Genomic DNA, 19,212 nt, shown 5'->3' with positions numbered 1-19,212 from the left:
GTCAAGGGTCACCAGGAAGGTCAGGGGTTCACCAGGAAGGTCAAGGGGTCACCAGGAAGGTCAGGGGGTCACCAGGAAGGTCAGGGGTCACCAGGAATGTCAAGGGTCACCAGGAAGGTCAGGGGTTCACCAGGAAGGTCAAGGGGTCACCAGGAAGGTCAGGGGGTCACCAGGAAGGTCAGGGATCACGAGGAAGGTCAAGGGTCACCAGGAAGGTCAGTTCAACCACCCAGGTTGTATCCCCCATGCACTACAAGTCGACCACACACACACACGCTGAACGAGGTCATTACAGACGACAGTTGAGTCAGTTAATAACGCCGTGATGACAGCGTTTAACAAGACAAACGGGACCTTATAGTCAGCCACAGGTACACGTAACAGTCGTCCGAGTTGACCTCACCTCTAACTACCAATTTCAGGTCATTACAACCTCTCCACGTTATTTGGACCGGTAAAACCTGCTGTTGTAATTTAATAACTGGAAGATTGGGGGGCGGGGAGAGGGGGAGGGGGGGGAAGATTAGAGGTTGTGAAACAGCTAGAGCTGATATAGAGAGATTATGGTAATTAGTGACTGGACCAGAGGGGGGTTGTAGCGTGACCGTTGGGCAGTAATTACTGCCAATACGACGATACTGAACTGGACCCAAATTGGGTGTTTTGACCGCTGAAGGATTGGTCTTGACAACATGGTTGAGATTGGGGAGGGGGGTTTGGGGTTGGAAATGGGGGGAAGTGGGAAAAATGGGCGCATGACAGCTGAGTGGACAGCACTTCGGATTCGTAGTCCCTGAGGTTCCGGGTTCGATCCCTGGTGGAGGCGGATTCATTGAATTCTACGACCAGGCAACAAAAATAAGGCAAGAAAGAGAAGGGTGGGCAGACTGCATATTTTTGGATTGTCAGAAAGCCTTTGATACAGTGCCACACAAGAGGCTAGTGAAAAAGCTGGAGATGCAGGCTGGAGTGAGAGGGAAGGTACTCCGGTGGATAGAGGAGTACCTAAGCAACAGGAGACAACGAGTCAGTGTGAGGGGTGAGGTCTCAGATTGGCGAGACGTTACGAGTGGAGTCCCGCAGGGGTCAGTCCTTGGACCTATACTGTTTCTGATATATGTAAATGATCTTCCAGAGGGTATAGAATCGTTCCTCTCAATGTTTGCTGATGATGCAAAAATTATGAGGAGGATTGAAACAGAGGACGATAGTAGGAGGCTACAAGATGACCTAGATAGACTGAGTGAATGGTCCAACAAATGGTTGTTGAAGTTCAACCCGAGTAAATGCAAAGTAATGAAAATAGGCAGTGGAAACAGGAGGCCAGACACAGGATACAGAATAGGAGATGAAGTACTTAATGAAACAGACAAAGAGAAAGATCTAGGAGTTGATATCACACCAAACCTGTCTCCTGAAGCCCACATAAAAAGAATAACGTCTGCGGCATATGCGAGGCTGGCTAACATCAGAACAGCGTTCAGGAACCTGTGTAAGGAATCATTCAGAATCTTGTACACCACATATGTAAGACCAATCCTGGAGTATGCGGCCCCAGCATGGAGCCCGTACCTTGTCAAGCACAAGACGAAGCTGGAAAAAGTCCAAAGGTATGCCACTAGACTAGTCCCAGAACTAAGAGGCATGAGTTACGAGGAAAGGCTGCGGGAAATGCACCTTACGACACTGGAAGACAGAAGGGTAAGGGGAGACATGATCACTACCTACAAAATTCTCAGAGAAATTGACTGGGTAGATAAAGATAAACTGTTTAACACGGGTGGGACACGAACAAGGGGACACAGGTGGAGACTGGGTACCCACATGAGCCACAGAGACGTTAGAAAGACCATGTTCAGTGTGGGAGTAGTTAACAGGTGGAATGCATTAGGCAGTGATGTGGTGGAGGCTGACTCCATACACAGTTTATAATGTAGATATGATAGAGCCCAATAGGCTCAGGAACCTGTACACCAGTTGATTGACAGTTGGACTGGAGTTTTGATGAGATGGAAATTCCATGCTGTGACGGGTTCAGAGATTACATAACAGGAACGATAACAATGGGTGGACCTAAGATAATAGTGACAGTCATTTACAACCCTCCCCTAAATGACAGAAGACCTAGACAGGAGTTTGATAGGAACAACATGGCAACCATTAATATAATAGAGAGAGCAGCTTCAGTTGCCTGCAGGAATGGCTCAAGACTCTTAATCATGGGTGATTTCAACCATGGAAAGATAGACTGGGAGAATGGGGACCCACATGGTGGTGCAGATACGTGGCGAGCTAAACTCTTGGAAGTGGCAACAAGGAATTTTCTGAGCCAGCATGTCAAGGAACCCACAAGAGTGAGAGGCAATGAAGAACCAGCTAGACTCGACTTGATATTCACCCTGAATGAGTCAGAAATAAGGTAAGTCAAAGTTGAAGCCCCCATAGGAATGAGTGACCACAGTGTACTGACCTTTGAGTACTTGGTGGAGGTAGGGATAACCTATCCAAGGATGGGAGTGGAGGGGAAAAGACTGAATTACCGAAGAGGAAAATATGACGAGATGAGGAACTTCCTCAGGGGAATACCATGGGAAACAGAACTTAGAGACAAGAATGTGCAGGTCATGATGGATTTTGTCACCCAAAAGTGCCAGGAAGCTGCAGACAGGTTTATCCCCGTCCAAAAGGAGAAAAACGAAAAACAACAGAAGAACCCATGGTTCAACCAGGAATGTAAGGTAGCGAAACAACTGAGTAAAAGAACATAGAGAAACTACAGAAATAACAGAACACCAGAGAGCAGGGAGAGGTACCAGAGGGCCAGAAATGAGTACCTCAGAGTGAGGAGGGAAGCAGAGAGACAGTTTGAAAATGACATCGCGAGTAAAGCCAAGACCCAACCAAAGCTGCTCCACAGCCACATCAGGAAGAAAACAGCAGTGAAGGAACAAGTGATGAAGCTGAGAAAAGGGGAGAACAGATACACAGAGAATGACAAGGAGGTGTGTGAAGAACTCAACAAGATATTCCAGGAGGTCTTCACAATAGAACAAGGAGAAGCCCCTGCACTAAATGAGGAGGCGGCAAACCAAGCAACCTTGGAGGAAATTGACCTCACCAGTGATGAGGTCAAAAGGTGTCTGCTGGAGCTGGATGTGACAAAGGCTGTTGGGCCTGACAGAATCTCACCATGGATACTAAAGGAAGGTGCAGAAGCACTAAGTGTGCCACTCTCTATGGTGTATAACAGGTCACTGGAATCAGGAGACTTACCAGAAAGTTGGAAGACAGCTAACGTGGTCCCAATATACAAAAAGGGTGACAGACAAGAGGCACTGAATTACAGGCCAGTTTCCTTAACTTGTATACCATGCAAGGTGATGAGAAGATCGTGAGGAAACGGCTCGTAGAGCATCTGGAGGGAAATAACTTTGTAACGCACCACCAACATGGGTTCAGAGATGGTAAATCGTGCCTCACAGGTTTAATAGAATTTTATGACCAGGCAACGAAAATTAGGCAGGAAAGAGAAGGGTGGGCAGACTACATTTTCTTGGACTGCCAGAAAGCCTTTGACACAGTACCCCATAAAAGGCTGTTAAAAAAGTTGGAACAACAGGCAGGAGTAAAAGGGAAGGTGCTCCAGTGGATAAGGGAGTACTTAAGCAACAGGAAACAGCGAGTAACGGTGAGGGGGGAGACATCAGAGTGACGAGATGTCACCAGCGGAGTCCCACAGGGCTCAGTACTTGGACCCATCCTGTTTCTAATATATGTGAACGATCTTCCGGAGGGTATAGACTCATTCCTCTCGATGTTTGCTGATGATGCAACAATTATGAGAAGAATCAAGACGGATGAAGATAGACAGAGACTACAGGATGACCTGGACAAACTGAAGGAATGGTCTAGAAAATGGCTGCTAAAGTTCAACTCAGGAAAGTGTAAGGTAATGAAATTAGGCGAAGGGAGCAGGAGGCTGAACACAAGGTATCATCTGGGAGGGGAAATCCTGCAAGAGTCAAATAGAGAGAAAGATCTGGGGGTTGATATCACACCGAACCTGTCCCCAGAGGCCCACATCAAAAGAATATCATCAGCGGCATATGCTAGACTGGCCAACATAAGAACTGCCTTTAGAAACTTGTGTAAGGAATCTTTCAGAACCCTGTATACCACTTATGTGAGACCAATCCTGGAGTATGCAGCTCCAGCCTGGAGTCCATACCTAGTTAAACACAAGACAAAGTTAGAGAAGATTCAGCGGTATGCCACCAGACTCGTCCCGGAACTGAGAGGATTGAGCTACGAGGAAAGGCTAAAGGAGCTGAACCTCACATCCCTGGAAAACAGAAGAGTAAGGGGAGACATGATAACCACCTACAAAATTCTCAGGGGAATTGACAGGGTGGACAAAGACAAACTCTTCAGCACGGGTGGGAGACGAACAAGGGGACACAGGTGGAGACTGAGTACCCACATGAGCCACAGAGACGTTAGAAAGACCTTGTTCAGTGTGGGAGTAGTTAACAGGTGGAATGCATTAGGCAGTGATGTGGTGGAGGCTGACTCCATACACAGTTTATAATGTAGATATGATAGAGCCCAATAGGCTCAGGAACCTGTACACCAGTTGATTGACAGTTGAGAGGCGGGACCAAAGAGCCACAGCTCAACCCCCGCAAGCACAACTAGGTGAATACAAGGGGCCCACCACAAGGGGCCCACCACAAGGGGCCCACCACCAGGGGCCCACCACAAGGGGCCCACCACAAGGGGCCCACCACAAGGGGCCCACCACCAGGGGCCCACCACCAGGGGCCCACCACCAGGGGCCCACCACAAGGGGCCCACCACCAGGGGCCCACCACCAGGGGCCCACCACAAGGGGCCCACCACAAGGGGCCCACCACAAGGGGCCCACCACAAGGGGCCCACCACAAGGGGCCCACCACAAGGGGCCCACCACAAGGGTCACCACAAGGGGCCCACCACAAGGGGCCCACCACAAGGGGCCCACCACAAGGGGCCCACCACCAGGGGCCCACCACAAGGGGCCCACCACAAGGGTCACCACAAGGGGCCCACCACAAGGGGCCCACCACAAGGGGCCCACCACAAGGGGCCCACCACAAGGGGCCCACCACCAGGGGCCCACCACAAGGGTCACCACAAGGGGCCCACCACAAGGGGCCCACCACAAGGGGCCCACCACAAGGGGCCCACCACAAGGGGCCCACCACAAGGGGCCCACCACCAGGGGCCCACCACAAGGGGCCCACCACAAGGGTCACCACAAGGGGCCCACCACAAGGGGCCCACCACAAGGGGCCCACCACAAGGGGCCCACCACAAGGGGCCCACCACAAGGGGCCCTCGGACTCCCTCACCCCAACGGTCATTCTTCCCATGTTTTTGTGACTGGCGGGACGCCCTGGTTCAAGGCCAGTCCCAAGTGACTGAACCTCTGTGTGTGTGTGTGTGTGTGTGTGTGTGTGTGTGTGTGTGTGTGTGTGTGTGTGTGTGTGTGTGTGTGTGTGTGTGTGTGTGTGTGTGTGTGTGTGTGTGTGTGTGTGTGTGTGTGTATGTACTCACCTATATGTACTCACCTATATGTGCTTGCAGGATCGAGCATTGACTCTTGGATCCCGCCTTTCTAGCTATCGGTTGTTTACAGCAATGACTCCTGTCCCATTTCCCTATCATACCTAGTTTTAAAAGTATGAATAGTATTTGCTTCCACAACCTGTTCCCCAAGTGCATTCCATTTTTCTACTACTCTCACGCTAAAAGAAAACTTCCTAACATCTCTGTGACTCATCTGAGTTTCCAGTTTCCACCCATGTCCCCTCGTTCTGTTATTATTACGTGTGAACATTTCATCTATTTCCACTTTGTCAATTCCCCTGAGTATTTTATATGTCCCTATCATATCTCCTCTCTCCCTTCGTTTCTCTAGTGTCGTAAGGTTCAGTTCCTTCAGCCGCTCTTCATACCCCATCCCTCGTAACTCTGGGACAAGCCTCGTCGCGAACCTCTGAACCTTCTCCAGTTTCTTTATGTGTTTCTTCAGGTGGGGGCTCCATGATGGCGCGGCATACTCTAAGACGGGTCTCACGTAGGCAGTGTAAAGCGCCCTAAAAGCTTCCTCATTTAGGTTTCTGAATGAAGTTCTAATTTTCGCCAGTGTAGAGTACGCTGCTGTCGTTATCCTATTTATATGTGCCTCAGGAGTTAGATTAGGTGTCACATCCACTCCCAGGTCTCTTTCTCGAATCGTTACAGGTAGGCTGTTCCCCTTCATTGTGTACTGTCCCTTTGGTCTCCTGTCACCTGATCCCATTTCCATAACTTTACATTTACTGGTGTTAAACTCCAGTAGCCATTTCCCTGACCATCTATGCAGCCTGTTTAAGTCCTCTTGGAGGATCCTACAATCCTCGTCTGTCACAACTCTTCTCATTAATTTTGCGTCATCTGCAAACATTGACATGTATGATTCCACTCCTGTAAACATATCATTTACGTAAATTAGAAAGAGGATTGGTCCCAGCACCGATCCTTGAGGTACTCCACTTGTTACTGTTCGCCAGTCCGACTTTTCGCCTCTTACCATTACCCTCTGGCTCCTTCCTGTTAGGTAGTTCTTCACCCATACTAGGGCCTTTCCGCTTACTCCTGCCTGCCTCTCAAGTTTGTATAGCAGTCTCATGTGCGGTACCGTATCAAAGGCCTTTTGGCAGTCAAGAAATATGCAGTCTGCCCAGCCTTCTCTGTCCTGCCTTATCCTTGTTACTTTATCATAGAATTCTAAAAGGTTTGTTAGGCATGATTTCCCTGTCCAGAACCCATGTTGGTGCTTGTTTACAAACCCAATGCTCTCCAGGTGCTCAACAAGTCTTAGCCTAATTATTCTTTCAAGTATTTTGCAGGGGATGCTTGTCAGTGATACGGGTCTGTAGTTAAGTACCTCCTCCCTATCACCTTTTTTGAAAATCGGCACGACATTTGCCTCCTTCCAGCAACTGGGCAATTCTCCCGACATAAGTGACTCATTAAAGATCATTGCCAGAGGCACGCTGAGAGCCTGCGCTGCCTCTTTAAGTATCCACGGTGATACTTTGTCTGGTCCAACAGCTTTATTTGCATCCAGTGTTGTCAACTGTTTCATTACATCCTCTGCTGTCACCTCTATATCCGATAGTCTTTCATCTTGGGTAATCTCTTCTAACAATGGGAGCTGCTCAGGCTCGGTAGTGAACACTCCATGGAATTTTGCATTCAGTACCTCGCAGATTTCCTTGTCGCTTTCTGTATATGCCCCTTCTGTTTTCCTCAGTCTTGTCACTTGGTCATTTACCGACATCTTCCTTCTTATATGGCTATGTAGTAATTTTGGTTGCTTTTTCGCTTTGACTGCAATATCATTCTCATAATTTCTTTCCGACACTCGTCTTATGTTAATGTAATCATTCCTAGCTCTGTTACATCTAATCCTTTTGTCCTCTGTCCTTTGTCTTCTGTACTTCCTCCACTCCCTCCTGCTTCTCACCTTTGCTTCCTGACACTGTCTATTAAACCATGGGTTATTATATTCCCTCCTGCTTTTTTCCTTTATTGTTGGAATATATCTCTCTTCAGCCTCCTTGCATTTCAATATGACTTGGTTCATCATACCTTGCACTGTTTTTCCTCTAAGTTCTTCCTCCCACTGCACTTCTCCCAGGTAGTCCCTTATCCTTCTGTAGTCCCCTTTTCTGTAATCAAGTCTCCTTTCCCGGACCTCTTGTCCTTTGGTCACAATTTTAAACTCCATGTGTGTGTGTGTGTGTGTGTGTGTGTGTGTGTGTGTGTGTGTGTGTGTGTGTGTGTGTGTGTGTGTGTGTGTGTGTGTGTGTGTGTGTGTGTGTGTGTGTGTGTGTGTGTGTGTGTGTGTGTGTGTGTGTGTGTGTGTGTGTGTGTGTGTGTGTGTGGGTGTGTGTGTGTGCGTGTGTCAAGCTGTCCCCCACGCCCCCCCCCCCTTCCATCACTTGAACATTCCTGTTAAATCAACTTCCTCAATCCCTGCTTTAGTATCTTGCACGTCGCTGTCATGTCTACCCAACTCCAGCGTGTCCTCCAGAGTAGATATATCTAGTTCCTTCAATCTCTCTGGCCATGTTGGCCCCGTGTGAACCCCAGCTGGCCATCCTGGCCCCGTGTGAACCCCAGCTGGCCATCCTGGCCCCGTGTGAACCCCAGCTGGCCATGTTGGCCCCGTGTGAACCCCAGCTGGCCATGGTGGCCCCGTGTGAACCCCAGCTGGCCATGCTGGCCCCGTGTGAACCCCAGCTGGCCATCCCGGCCCCGTGTGAACCCAAGCTGGCCATCCCGGCCCCGTGTGAACCCCAGCTGGCCATGTTGGCCCCGTGTGAACCCCAGCTGGCCATGCTGGCCCAGTGTGAACCCCTGCTGGCCATGCTGGCCCCGTGTGAACCCCAGCTGGCCATGCTGGCCCCGTGTGAACCCCAGCTGGACATCCCGGCCCCGTGTGAACCCCAGCTGGCCATCCCGGCCCCTTGTGAACCCCAGCTGGCCATGTTGGCCCCGTGTGAACCCCAGCTGGCCATGCTGGCCCCGTGTGAACCCCAGCTGGCCATGCTGGCCCCGTGTGAACCCCAGCTGGCCATGCTGGCCCCGTGTGAACCCCAGCTGGCCATGTTGACCCCGTGTGAACCCCCAGCTGGCCATGCTGGCCCCGTGTGAACCCCCAGCAGGTTATGTTGGCTCCGTGTGAACCCCAGCTGGCCATGCTGGCCCCGTGTGAACCCCCAGCAGGTCATGTTGGCTCTGTGTGAACCCCAGCTGGCCACCCTGGCCCCGTGTGAACCCCAGCTGGCCATCCTGGCTGTGTGAACCCCCAGCTGGCCATCCTGGACCCGTGTGAACCCCAGCTGGTCATGTTGACCCCGTGTGAACCCCTGCTGGCCATGCTGGCCCCGTGTGAACCACAAGATGGCTATGCTGGACCCGTGTGAACCCCCAGCTGGCCATGTTGTCTCCGTGTGAATCCCAACTGGCCATGTTGGCCCCGTGTGAACCACCAGCTGGCCATGTTGTCCTCGTGTGAACCCCCAGCTGGCCATGTTGGCCCCGTGTGAACCACCAGCTGGCCATGTTGGCCCCGTGTGAACCCCCAGCTGGCTATGTTGGCCCCGTGTGAACCCCAGCTGGCCATGTTGGCCCCGTGTGAACCCCAGCTGGCCATCCTGGCCCCGTGTGAACCCCAGCTGGCCATGTTGGCCCCGTGTGAACCCCAGCTGGCCATCCTGACCCCGTGTGAACCCCAGCTGGCCATGTTGGCCCCGTGTGAACCCCCAGCTGGCCATGTTGTCCCCGTGTGAACCCCCAGCTGGCTATGCTGGCCCCGTGTGAACCCCAGCTGGCCATGTTGGCCCCGTGTGAACCCCCAGCTGGCAATGTTGGCCCTGTGTGAACCTCAGCTGGCCATGTTGGCCCCGTGTGAACCCCAGCTGGCCATGCTGGTCCCGTGTGAACCCCCAGCTGGCCATGTTGGCCCCGTGTGAACCCCCAGCTGGCAATGTTGGCCCTGTGTGAACCTCAGCTGGCCATGTTGGCCCCGTGTGAACCCCAGCTGGCCATGCTGGTCCCGTGTGAACCCCCAGCTGGCCATGTTGGCCCCGTGTGAACCACAGCTGGCCATGTTGGCCCCGTGTGAACCCCCCAGCTGGCCATGTTGGCCCCGTGTGAACCCCAGCTGGCCATGTTGGCCCCGTGTGAACCCCCAGCTGGCCATGTTGGCCCTGTGTGAACCCCAGCTGGCCATGTTGGCCCCGTGTGAACCCCAGCTGGCCATGCTGGTCCCGTGTGAACCCCCAGCTGGCCATGTTGGCCCCGTGTGAACCCCCAGCTGGCCATACTGGCCCCATGTGAACCCCAGCTGGCCGTCCTGGCCCCGTGTGAACCCCAGCTGACCATCCTGGCCTCGTGTGAACCCCCAGCTGGCCATGTTGTCCCCGTGTGAACCCCCAGCTGGCCATACTGGCCCCGTGTGAACCCCCAGCTGGCCATCCTGTCCCCGTGTGAACCAACAGCTGGCTATGCTGGCCCCGTGTGAACCCCCAGCTGGCCATACTGGTCCCGTGTGAACCCCCAGCTGGCCCTGCTGGCCCCGTGTGAAAACATCTGGCCATGCTGGTCTCGTGTGAACCCCAGCTGGCCATGTTGGCCCCTTATGAACCCCCAGCTGGCCATGTTGGCCCCTTATGAACCCCCAGCTGGCCATGCTGGTCTCGTGTGAACCCCAGCTGGCCATGTTGGCCCCTTGTGAACCCCCAGCTGGCCATCCTGGCCCCGTCTGAACCCCCAGCTGCCCATCCTGGCCTCATGTGAACCCCCAGCTGGCCATGTTGGCCCCGTGTGAACCCCAGCTGGCCATGTTGGCCCCGTGTGAACCCCCAGCTGGCCATACTGGCCCCATGTGAACCCCCAGCTGGCCATCCTGGCCCCGTGTGAACCTCAGCGGGCCATCCTGGCCCCGTGTGAACCCCAGCTTGCCATGTTGGCCCCATGTGAATCCCAGCTGGCCATGTTGGCCCCGTGTGAACCCCCTGTTGGCCATCCTGGCCCCGTGTGAACCTCAGCTGGCCATCCTGGCCCCGTGTGAACATCCAGCTGGCCATGTTGGCCCCGTGTGAACCCCCAGCTGGCCATCCTGGACCCGTGTGAACCCCCAGCTGGCCATCCTGGCCCCGTGTGAACCTCCAGCTGGCCATGTTGGCCCCGTGTGAACCCCAGCTGCCCATCCTAGACCCGTGTGAACCCCCAGCTGGCCATCCTGGACCCGTGTGAACCCCCAGCTGGCCATCCTGGCCCCGTGTGAACCTCAGCTGGCCATCCTGGCCCCGTGTGAACCCCCAGCTGGCCATGTTGGCCCCGTGTGAACCCAGCTGGCCATGTTGGCCCCGTGTGAACCCCAGCTTGCCATGTTGGCCCCGTGTGAATCCCAGCTGGCCATGTTGGCCCCGTGTGAGCCCCCTGCTGGCCATCCTGGCCCCGTGTGAACCTCAGCTGGCCATCCTGGCCCCGTGTGAACCTCCAGCTGGCCATGTTGGCCCCGTGTGAACCCCCAGCTGGCCATCCTGTACCCGTGTGAACCCCCAGCTGGCCATTCTGGCCCCGTGTGAACCTCCAGCTGGCCATGTTGGCCCCGTGTGAACCCTAGCTGCCCACCCTAGACCCGTGTGAACCCCCAGCTGGCCATCCTGGACCCGTGTGAAACTCAGCTGGCCATCCTGGCCCCGTGTGAACCTCAGCTGGCCATCCTGGCCCCGTGTGAACCCTCAGCTGGCCATCCTATCCCCGTGTGAACCCTCAGCTGCCCATCCTGGACCCGTGTGAACCCCCAGCTGGCCATCCTGGACCCGTGTGAACCCCCAGCTGGCCATCCTGGACCCGTGTAAACCTCAGCTGGCCATCCTGGCCCCGTGTGAACCCCAGCTGGCCATGTTGGCCCCGTGTGAACCCTCAGCTGGCCATGCTGGCCCCGAGTGAACCCCCAGCATGCCATGCTGGCCCCGTGTGAACCCCTAGCTGTCCTTCCTGGCCCTGTGTGAACCCCCAGCCATGTTGGCCACGTGTGAACCACCAGCTGGCCATGCTGGCCCCGTGTGAACCCCAGCTGGCCATATTGTCCTCGTGTGAACCCCCAGCTGGCCATGTTGGCCCTGTGTGAACCACCAGCTGGCTATGTTGGCCCCATGTGAACCCCAGCTGACCATCCTGGCCCCGTGTGAACCCCAGCTGACCATCCTGGCCTCCTGTGAACCCCCAGCTGGCCATGTTGGCCCCGTGTGAACCCCAGCTGGCCATGCTGGCCCCGTGTGAACCACTAGCTGGCCATGCTGGTCCCGTGTGAACCCTCAGCTGGCTATCCTGGCCCCGTGTGAACCCCAGCTGGCCATGTTGGCCCCGTGTGAACCCCCCAGCTGGCCATGTTGGCCCCGTGTGAACCACAGCTGGCCATGTTGGCCCTGTGTGAACCCCAGCTGGCCATGGTGGCCCCGTGTGAGCCCCAGCTGGCCATGCTGGTCCCGTGTGAACCCCCAGCTTGCCAAGTTGGCCCCGTGTGAACCCCCAGCTGGCCATACTGGCCCCATGTGAACCCCAGCTGGCCATACTGGGCTCGTGTGAACCCCAGCTGACCATCCTGGCCTCGTGTGAACCCCCAGCTGGCCATGTTTTCCACGTGTGAACCACCAGCTGGCTATGCAGGCCCCGTGTGAACCCCAGCTGGCCATACTGGTCCCGTGTGAACCCCATCTGGCCATGCTGGTCTCGTGTGAACCCCAGCTGGCCATGTTGGCTCCTTATGAACCCCCAGCTGGCCATCCTGGCCCCGTGTGAACCCCCAGCTGCCCATCCTGGCCTCGTGTGAACCCCCAGCTGGCCATGTTGGCCCCGTGTGAACCCCAGCTGGCCATGTTGGCCCCGTGTGAACCCCCAGCTGGCCATACTGGCCCCATGTGACCCCCAAGCTGGCCATCCTGGCCCCGTGTGAACCTCAGCTGGCCATCCTGGCCCCGTGTGAACCTCAGCTGGCCATCCTGGCCCCGTGTGAACCTCCAGCTGGCCATGTTGGCCCCGTGTGAACCCCAGCTGGCCATGTTGGCCCCGTGTGAACCCCAGCTGGCCATTTTGGCCCCGTGTGAACCCCCAGCTGGCCATCCTGGCCCCGTGTGAACCTCAGCTGGCCATCCTGGCCCCGTGTGAACCTCAGCTGGCCATCCTGGCCCCGTGTGAACCTCCAGCTGGCCATGTTGGCCCCGTGTGAACCCCCAGCTAGCCATCCTGGACCCGTGTGAACCCCCAGCTGGCCATCCTGGCCCCGAGTGAACCTCCAGCTGGCCATGTTGGCCCCGTGTGAACCCCAGCTGCCCATCCTGGACCCGTGTGAACCCCCAGCTGGCCATCCTGGACCCGTGTGAACCTCAGCTGGCCATCCTGGCCCCGTGTGAACCTCAGCTGGCCATCCTGGCCACGTGTGAACCCTCAGCTGGCCATCCTGGCCCTGTGTGAACCCTCAGCTGCCCATCCTGAACCCGTGTGAATCCCCAGCTGGCCATCCTGGACCCGTGTGAACCCCCAGCTGGCCATCCTGGACCCGTGTGAACCTCAGCTGGCCATCCTGGCCCCGTGTGAACCCCAGCTGCCCATCCTGGACCCGTGTGAACCCCCAGCTGGCCATCCTGGACCCGTGTGAACCCCCAGCTGGTCATCCTGGACCCGTGTGAACCTCAGCTGGCCATCCTGGCCCCGTGTGAACCCCAGCTGCCCATCCTGGACCCGTGTGAACCCCCAGCTGGCCATCCTGGACCCGTGTGAACCCCCAGCTGGCCATCCTGGACCCGTGTGAACCTCAGCTGGCCATCCTTGACCCGTGTGAACCTCAGCTGGCCATCCTGGCCCCGTGTGAACCCCAACTGCCCATCCTGGACCCGTGTGAACCCCCAGCTGGTCATCCTGGACCCGTGTGAACCTCAGCTGGCCATCCTGGCCCCGTGTGAATCCCAGCTGCCCATCCTGGCCCCGTGTGAACCACAGCTGGCCATGTTGGCCCCGTGTGAACCCCAGCTGGCCATGTTGGCCCCGTTTGAACCCCAGCTGGCCATGCTGGCCCCATGTGAACCCCAGCTGGCCATGTTGACCCCGTGTGAACCCCCAGCTGGCCATGCTGGCCCCGTGTGAACCCCCAGCAGGTCATGTTGGCTCCGTGTGAACCCCAGCTGGCCACCTTGGCCCCGTGTGAACCCCAGCTGGTCATCCTGGCCCCGTGTGAACCCCAGCTGGCCATGCCGGCCCCGTGTGAACCCTCAGCTGGCCATGCTGGCCCCGAGTGAACCCCCAGCTGGCCATGCTGGCCCCGTGTGAACCCCTAGCTGTCCTTCCTGGCCCTGTGTGAACCCCCAGCTGGCCATCCTGGACCCGTGTGAACCCCAACTGGTCATGTTGACCCCGTGTGAACCCCTGCTGGCCATGCTGGCCCCGTGTGAACCACAAGGTGGCTATGCTGGCCCCGTGTGAACCCCCAGCTGGCCATGGTGACTCCGTGTGAATCCCAACTGGCCATGTTGGCCCCGTGTGAACCACCAGCTGGCCATGCTGGCCCCGTGTGAACCCCAGCTGGCCATGTTGTCCTCGTGTGAACCCCCAGCTGGCCATGTTGGCCCTGTGTGAACCACCAGCTGGCTATGTTGGCCCCATGTGAACCCCAGCTGACCATCCTGGCCCCGTGTGAACCCCAGCTGACCATCCTGGCCTCCTGTGAACCCCCAGCTGGCCATGTTGGCCCCGTGTGAACCCCAGCTGGCCATGCTGGCCCCGTGTGAACCACTAGCTGGCCATGCTGGTCCCGTGTGAACCCTCAGCTGGCTATCCTGGCCCCGTGTGAACCCCAGCTGGCCATGTTGGCCCCGTGTGAACCCCCCAGCTGGCCATGTTGGCCCCGTGTGAACCACAGCTGGCCATGTTGGCCCTGTGTGAACCCCAGCTGGCCATGTTGTCCTCGTGTGAACCCCCAGCTGGCCATGTTGGCCCTGTGTGAACCACCAGCTGGCTATGTTGGCCCCATGTGAACCCCAGCTGACCATCCTGGCCCCGTGTGAACCCCAGCTGACCATCCTGGCCTCCTGTGAACCCCCAGCTGGCCATGTTGGCCCCGTGTGAACCCCAGCTGGCCATGCTGGCCCCGTGTGAACCACTAGCTGGCCATGCTGGTCCCGTGTGAACCCTCAGCTGGCTATCCTGGCCCCGTGTGAACCCCAGCTGGCCATGTTGGCCCCGTGTGAACCCCCCAGCTGGCCATGTTGGCCCCGTGTGAACCACAGCTGGCCATGTTGGCCCTGTGTGAACCCCAGCTGGCCATGTTGGCCCCGTGTGAGCCCCAGCTGGCCATGCTGGTCCCGTGTGAACCCCCAGCTTGCCAAGTTGGCCCCGTGTGAACCCCCAGCTGGCCATACTGGCCCCATGTGAACCCCAGCTGGCCATCCTGGCCCCGTGTGAACCCCAGCTGACCATCCTGGCCTCGTGTGAACCCCCAGCTGGCCATGTTGTCCACGTGTGAACCACCAGCTGGCTATGCAGGCCCCGTGTGAACCCCCAGCTGGCCATACTGGTCCCGTGTGAACCCCATCTGGCCATGCTGGTCTCGTGTGAACCCCAGCTGGCCATGTTGGCTCCTTATGAACCCCCAGCTGGCCATCCTGTCCCCGTGTGAACCCCCAGCTGCCCATCCTGGCCTCGTGTGAACCCCCAGCTGGCCATGTTGGCCCCGTGTGAACCCCAGCTGGCCATGTTGGCCCCGTGTGAACCCCCAGCTGGCCATACTGGCCCCATGTGAACCCCCAGCTGGCCATCCTGGCCCCGTGTGAACCTCAGCTGGCCATCCTGGCCCCGTGTGAACCCCCAGCTGGCCATGTTGGCCCCGTGTGAACCCCAGCTGGCCATGTTGGCCCCGTGTGAACCCCAGCTGGCCATTTTGGCCCCGTGTGAACCCCCAGCTGGCCATCCTGGCCCCGTGTGAACCTCAGCTGGCCATCCTGGCCCCGTGTGAACCTCAGCTGGCCATCCTGGCCCCGTGTGAACCTCCAGCTGGCCATGTTGGCCCCGTGTGAACCCCCAGCTAGCCATCCTGGACCCGTGTGAACCCCCAGCTGGCCATCCTGGCCCCGAGTGAACCTCCAGCTGGCCATGTTGACCCCGTGTGAACCCCAGCTGCCCATCCTGGACCCGTGTGAACCCCCAGCTGGCCATCCTGGACCCGTGTGAACCTCAGCTGGCCATCCTGGCCCCGTGTGAACCTCAGCTGGCCATCCTGGCCACGTGTGAACCCTCAGCTGGCCATCCTGGCCCCGTGTGAACCCTCAGCTGCCCATCCTGAACCCGTGTGAATCCCCAGCTGGCCATCCTGGACCCGTGTGAACCCCCAGCTGGCCATCCTGGACCCGTGTGAACCTCAGCTGGCCATCCTGGCCCCGTGTGAACCCCAGCTGCCCATCCTGGACCCGTGTGAACCCCCAGCTGGCCATCCTGGACCCGTGTGAACCCCCAGCTGGCCATCCTGGACCCGTGTGAACCTCAGCTGGCCATCCTGGCCCCGTGTGAACCCCAGCTGCCCATCCTGGACCCGTGTGAACCCCCAGCTGGCCATCCTGGACCCGTGTGAACCCCCAGCTGGCCATCCTGGACCCGTGTGAACCTCAGCTGGCCATCCTTGACCCGTGTGAACCTCAGCTGGCCATCCTGGCCCCGTGTGAACCCCAACTGCCCATCCTGGACCCGTGTGAACCCCCAGCTGGCCATCCTGGACCCGTGTGAACCTCAGCTGGCCATCCTGGCCCCGTGTGAATCCCAGCTGCCCATCCTGGCCCCGTGTGAACCTCAGCTGGCCATCCTGGACCCGTGTAAACCTCAGCTGGCCATCCTGGCCCCGTGGGAACCCCCAGCTGGCCATCTTGGCCCCGTGTGACCCTCAGCTGGCCATCCTGGCCCCGTGTGAACCTCAGCTGGCCATCCTGGCCCCGTGTGAACGCCCAGATGGCCATCTTGGCCCCGTGTGAACCTCAGCTGGCCATCTTTGACCCGTGTGAACCCCCAGCTGGCCATCCTGGACCCGTATGAACCCCCAGCTGGCCATCCTGTACCCGTATGAACCCCTAGCTGTCCTTCCTGGCCCTGTGTGAACCCCCAGCTGGCCATCCTGGACCCGTGTGAACCCAACTGGTCATGTTGACCCAGTGTGAACCCCTGCTGGCCATGCTGGCCCCGTGTGAACCACAAGGTGGCTATGCTGGCCCCGTGTGAACCCCCAGCTGGCCATGGTGACTCCGTGTGAATCCCAACTGGCCATGTTGGCCCCGTGTGAACCACCAGCTGGCCATGCTGGCCCCGTGTGAACCCCAGCTGGCCATGTTGTCCTCGTGTGAACCCCCAGCTGGCCATGTTGGCCCTGTGTGAACCACCAGCTGGCTATGTTGGCCCCATGTGAACCCCAGCTGACCATCCTGGCCCCGTGTGAACCCCAGCTGACCATCCTGGCCTCGTGTAAACCCCCAGCTGGCCATGTTGGCCCCGTGTGAACCCCAGCTGGCCATGCTGGCCCCGTGTGAACCACTAGCTGGCCATGCTGGTCCCGTGTGAACCCTCAGCTGGCTATCCTGGCCCCGTGTGAACCCCAGCTGGCCATGTTGGCCCCGTGTGAACCCCTCAGCTGGCCATGTTGGCCCCGTGTGAACCACAGCTGGCCATGTTGGCCCTGTGTGAACCCCAGCTGGCCATGTTGGCCCTGTGTGAGCCCCAGCTGGCCATGCTGGTCCCGTGTGAACCCCCAGCTTGCCATGTTGGCCCCGTGTGAACCCCCAGCTGGCCATACTGGCCCCATGTGAACCCCAGCTGGCCATCCTGGCCCCGTGTGAACCCCAGCTGACCATCCTGGCCTCGTGTGAACCCCCAGCTGGCCATGTTGTCCCCGTGTGAACCCCCAGCTGGTCATACTGGCCCCGTGTGAACCCCCAGCTGGCCATCCTGTCCCCGTGTGAACCACCAGCTGGCTATGCAGGCCCCGTGTGAACCCCCAGCTGGCCATACTGGTCCCGTGTGAACCCCCAGCTGGCCATGCTGGCCCCGTGTGAACCCCATCTGGCCATGCTGCTCTCATGCGAACCCCAGCTGGCCATGTTGGCCCTTTATGAACCCCCAGCTGGCCATCCTGGCCCCGTGTGAACCCCCAGCTGCCCATCCTGGCCTCGTGTGAACCCCCAGCTGGCCATGTTGGCCCCGTGTGAACCCCAGCTGGCCATGTTGGCCCCGTGTGAACCCCCAGCTGGCCATACTGGCCCCAGGTGAACCCCCAGCTGGCCATCCTGGCCCCGTGTGAACCTCAGCTGGCCATCCTGGCCCCGTGTGAACCCCCAGCTGGCCATGTTGGCCCCGTGTGAACCCCAGCTGGCCATGTTGGCCCCGTGTGAACCCCAGCTGGCCATGTTGGCCCCGTGTGAACCCCAGCTGGCCATGTTGGCCCCGTGTGAACCCCCAGCTGGCCATCCTGGCCCCGTGTGAACCTCAGCTGGCCATGTTGGCCCCGTGTGAACCCCCAGCTGGCCATCCTGGGCCCTTTATGAACCCCCAGCTGGCCATCCTGGCCCCGTGTAAACCCCCAGCTGCCCATCCTGGCCTCGTGTGAACCCCCAGCTTGCCATGTTGGCCCCGTGTGAACCCCAGCTGGCCATGTTGGCCCCGTGTGAACCCCCAGCTGGCCATACTGGCCCCAGGTGAACCCCCAGCTGGCCATCCTGGCCCCGTGTGAACCTCAGCTGGCCATCCTGGCCCCGTGTGAACCCCCAGCTGGCCATGTTGGCCCCGTGTGAACCCCAGCTGGCCATGTTGGCCCCGTGTGAACCCCAGCTGGCCATGTTGGCCCCGTGTGAACCCCAGCTGGCCATGTTGGCCCCGTGTGAACCCCCAGCTGGCCATCCTGGCCCCGTGTGAACCTCAGCTGGCCATGTTGGCCCCGTGTGAACCCCCAGCTGGCCATCCTGGACCCGTGTGAACCCCCAGCTGGCCATCCTGGCCCCGAGTGAACCTCCAGCTGGCCATGTTGGCCCCGTGTGAACCCCCAGCTGGCCATCCTGGACCCGTGTGAACCCCCAGCTGGCCATCCTGGCCCCGAGTGAACCTCCAACTGGCCATGTTGGCCCCGTGTGAACCCCAGCTGCCCATCCTGGACCCGTGTGAACCCCCAGCTGGCCATCCTGGACCCGTGTGAACCTCAGCTGGCAATCCTGGCCCCGTGTGAACCTCAGCTGGCCATCCTGGCCACGTGTGAACCCTCAGCTGGCCATCCTGGCCCCGTGTGAACCCTCAGCTGCCCATCCTGAACCCGTGTGAATCCCCAGCTGGCCATCCTGGACCCGTGTGAACCCCCAGCTGGCCATCCTGGACCCGTGTGAACCTCATCTGGCCATCCTGGCCCCGTGTGAACCCCAGCTGCCCATCCTGGACCCGTGTGAACCCCCAGCTGGCCATCCTGGACCCGTGTGAACCCCCCCCCCGCTGGCCATCCTGGACCCGTGTGAACCTCAGCTGGCCATCCTGGCCCCGTGTGAACCCCAGCTGCCCATCCTGGACCCGTGTGAACCTCCAGCTGGCCATCCTGGA

At 58.5% G+C, this 19,212-nt stretch overlaps 1 protein-coding gene across 1 annotated transcript; it reads left to right on the top strand.

Annotated features, from left to right (window-relative positions):
- Positions 1-8,277: 8,277 nt before the first annotated feature.
- Positions 8,278-13,746, top strand: LOC138356048 (cornifin-A-like). The gene is made up of 2 exons (XM_069311619.1): positions 8,278-8,648; positions 13,452-13,746. The coding sequence occupies exons 1-2, from the start codon at positions 8,278-8,280 to the stop codon at positions 13,744-13,746; spliced, it is 666 nt and encodes a 221-aa protein (XP_069167720.1).
- Positions 13,747-19,212: the final 5,466 nt, after the last annotated feature.

The sequence above is a fragment of the Procambarus clarkii genome, chromosome 6, assembly GCF_040958095.1.
Source record: "Procambarus clarkii isolate CNS0578487 chromosome 6, FALCON_Pclarkii_2.0, whole genome shotgun sequence".
NCBI classification, from domain to species: domain Eukaryota; kingdom Metazoa; phylum Arthropoda; class Malacostraca; order Decapoda; family Cambaridae; genus Procambarus; species Procambarus clarkii.
Note: the sequence above shows the minus strand (reverse complement) of the source record. Positions and strands in the feature narration are given on the sequence as shown.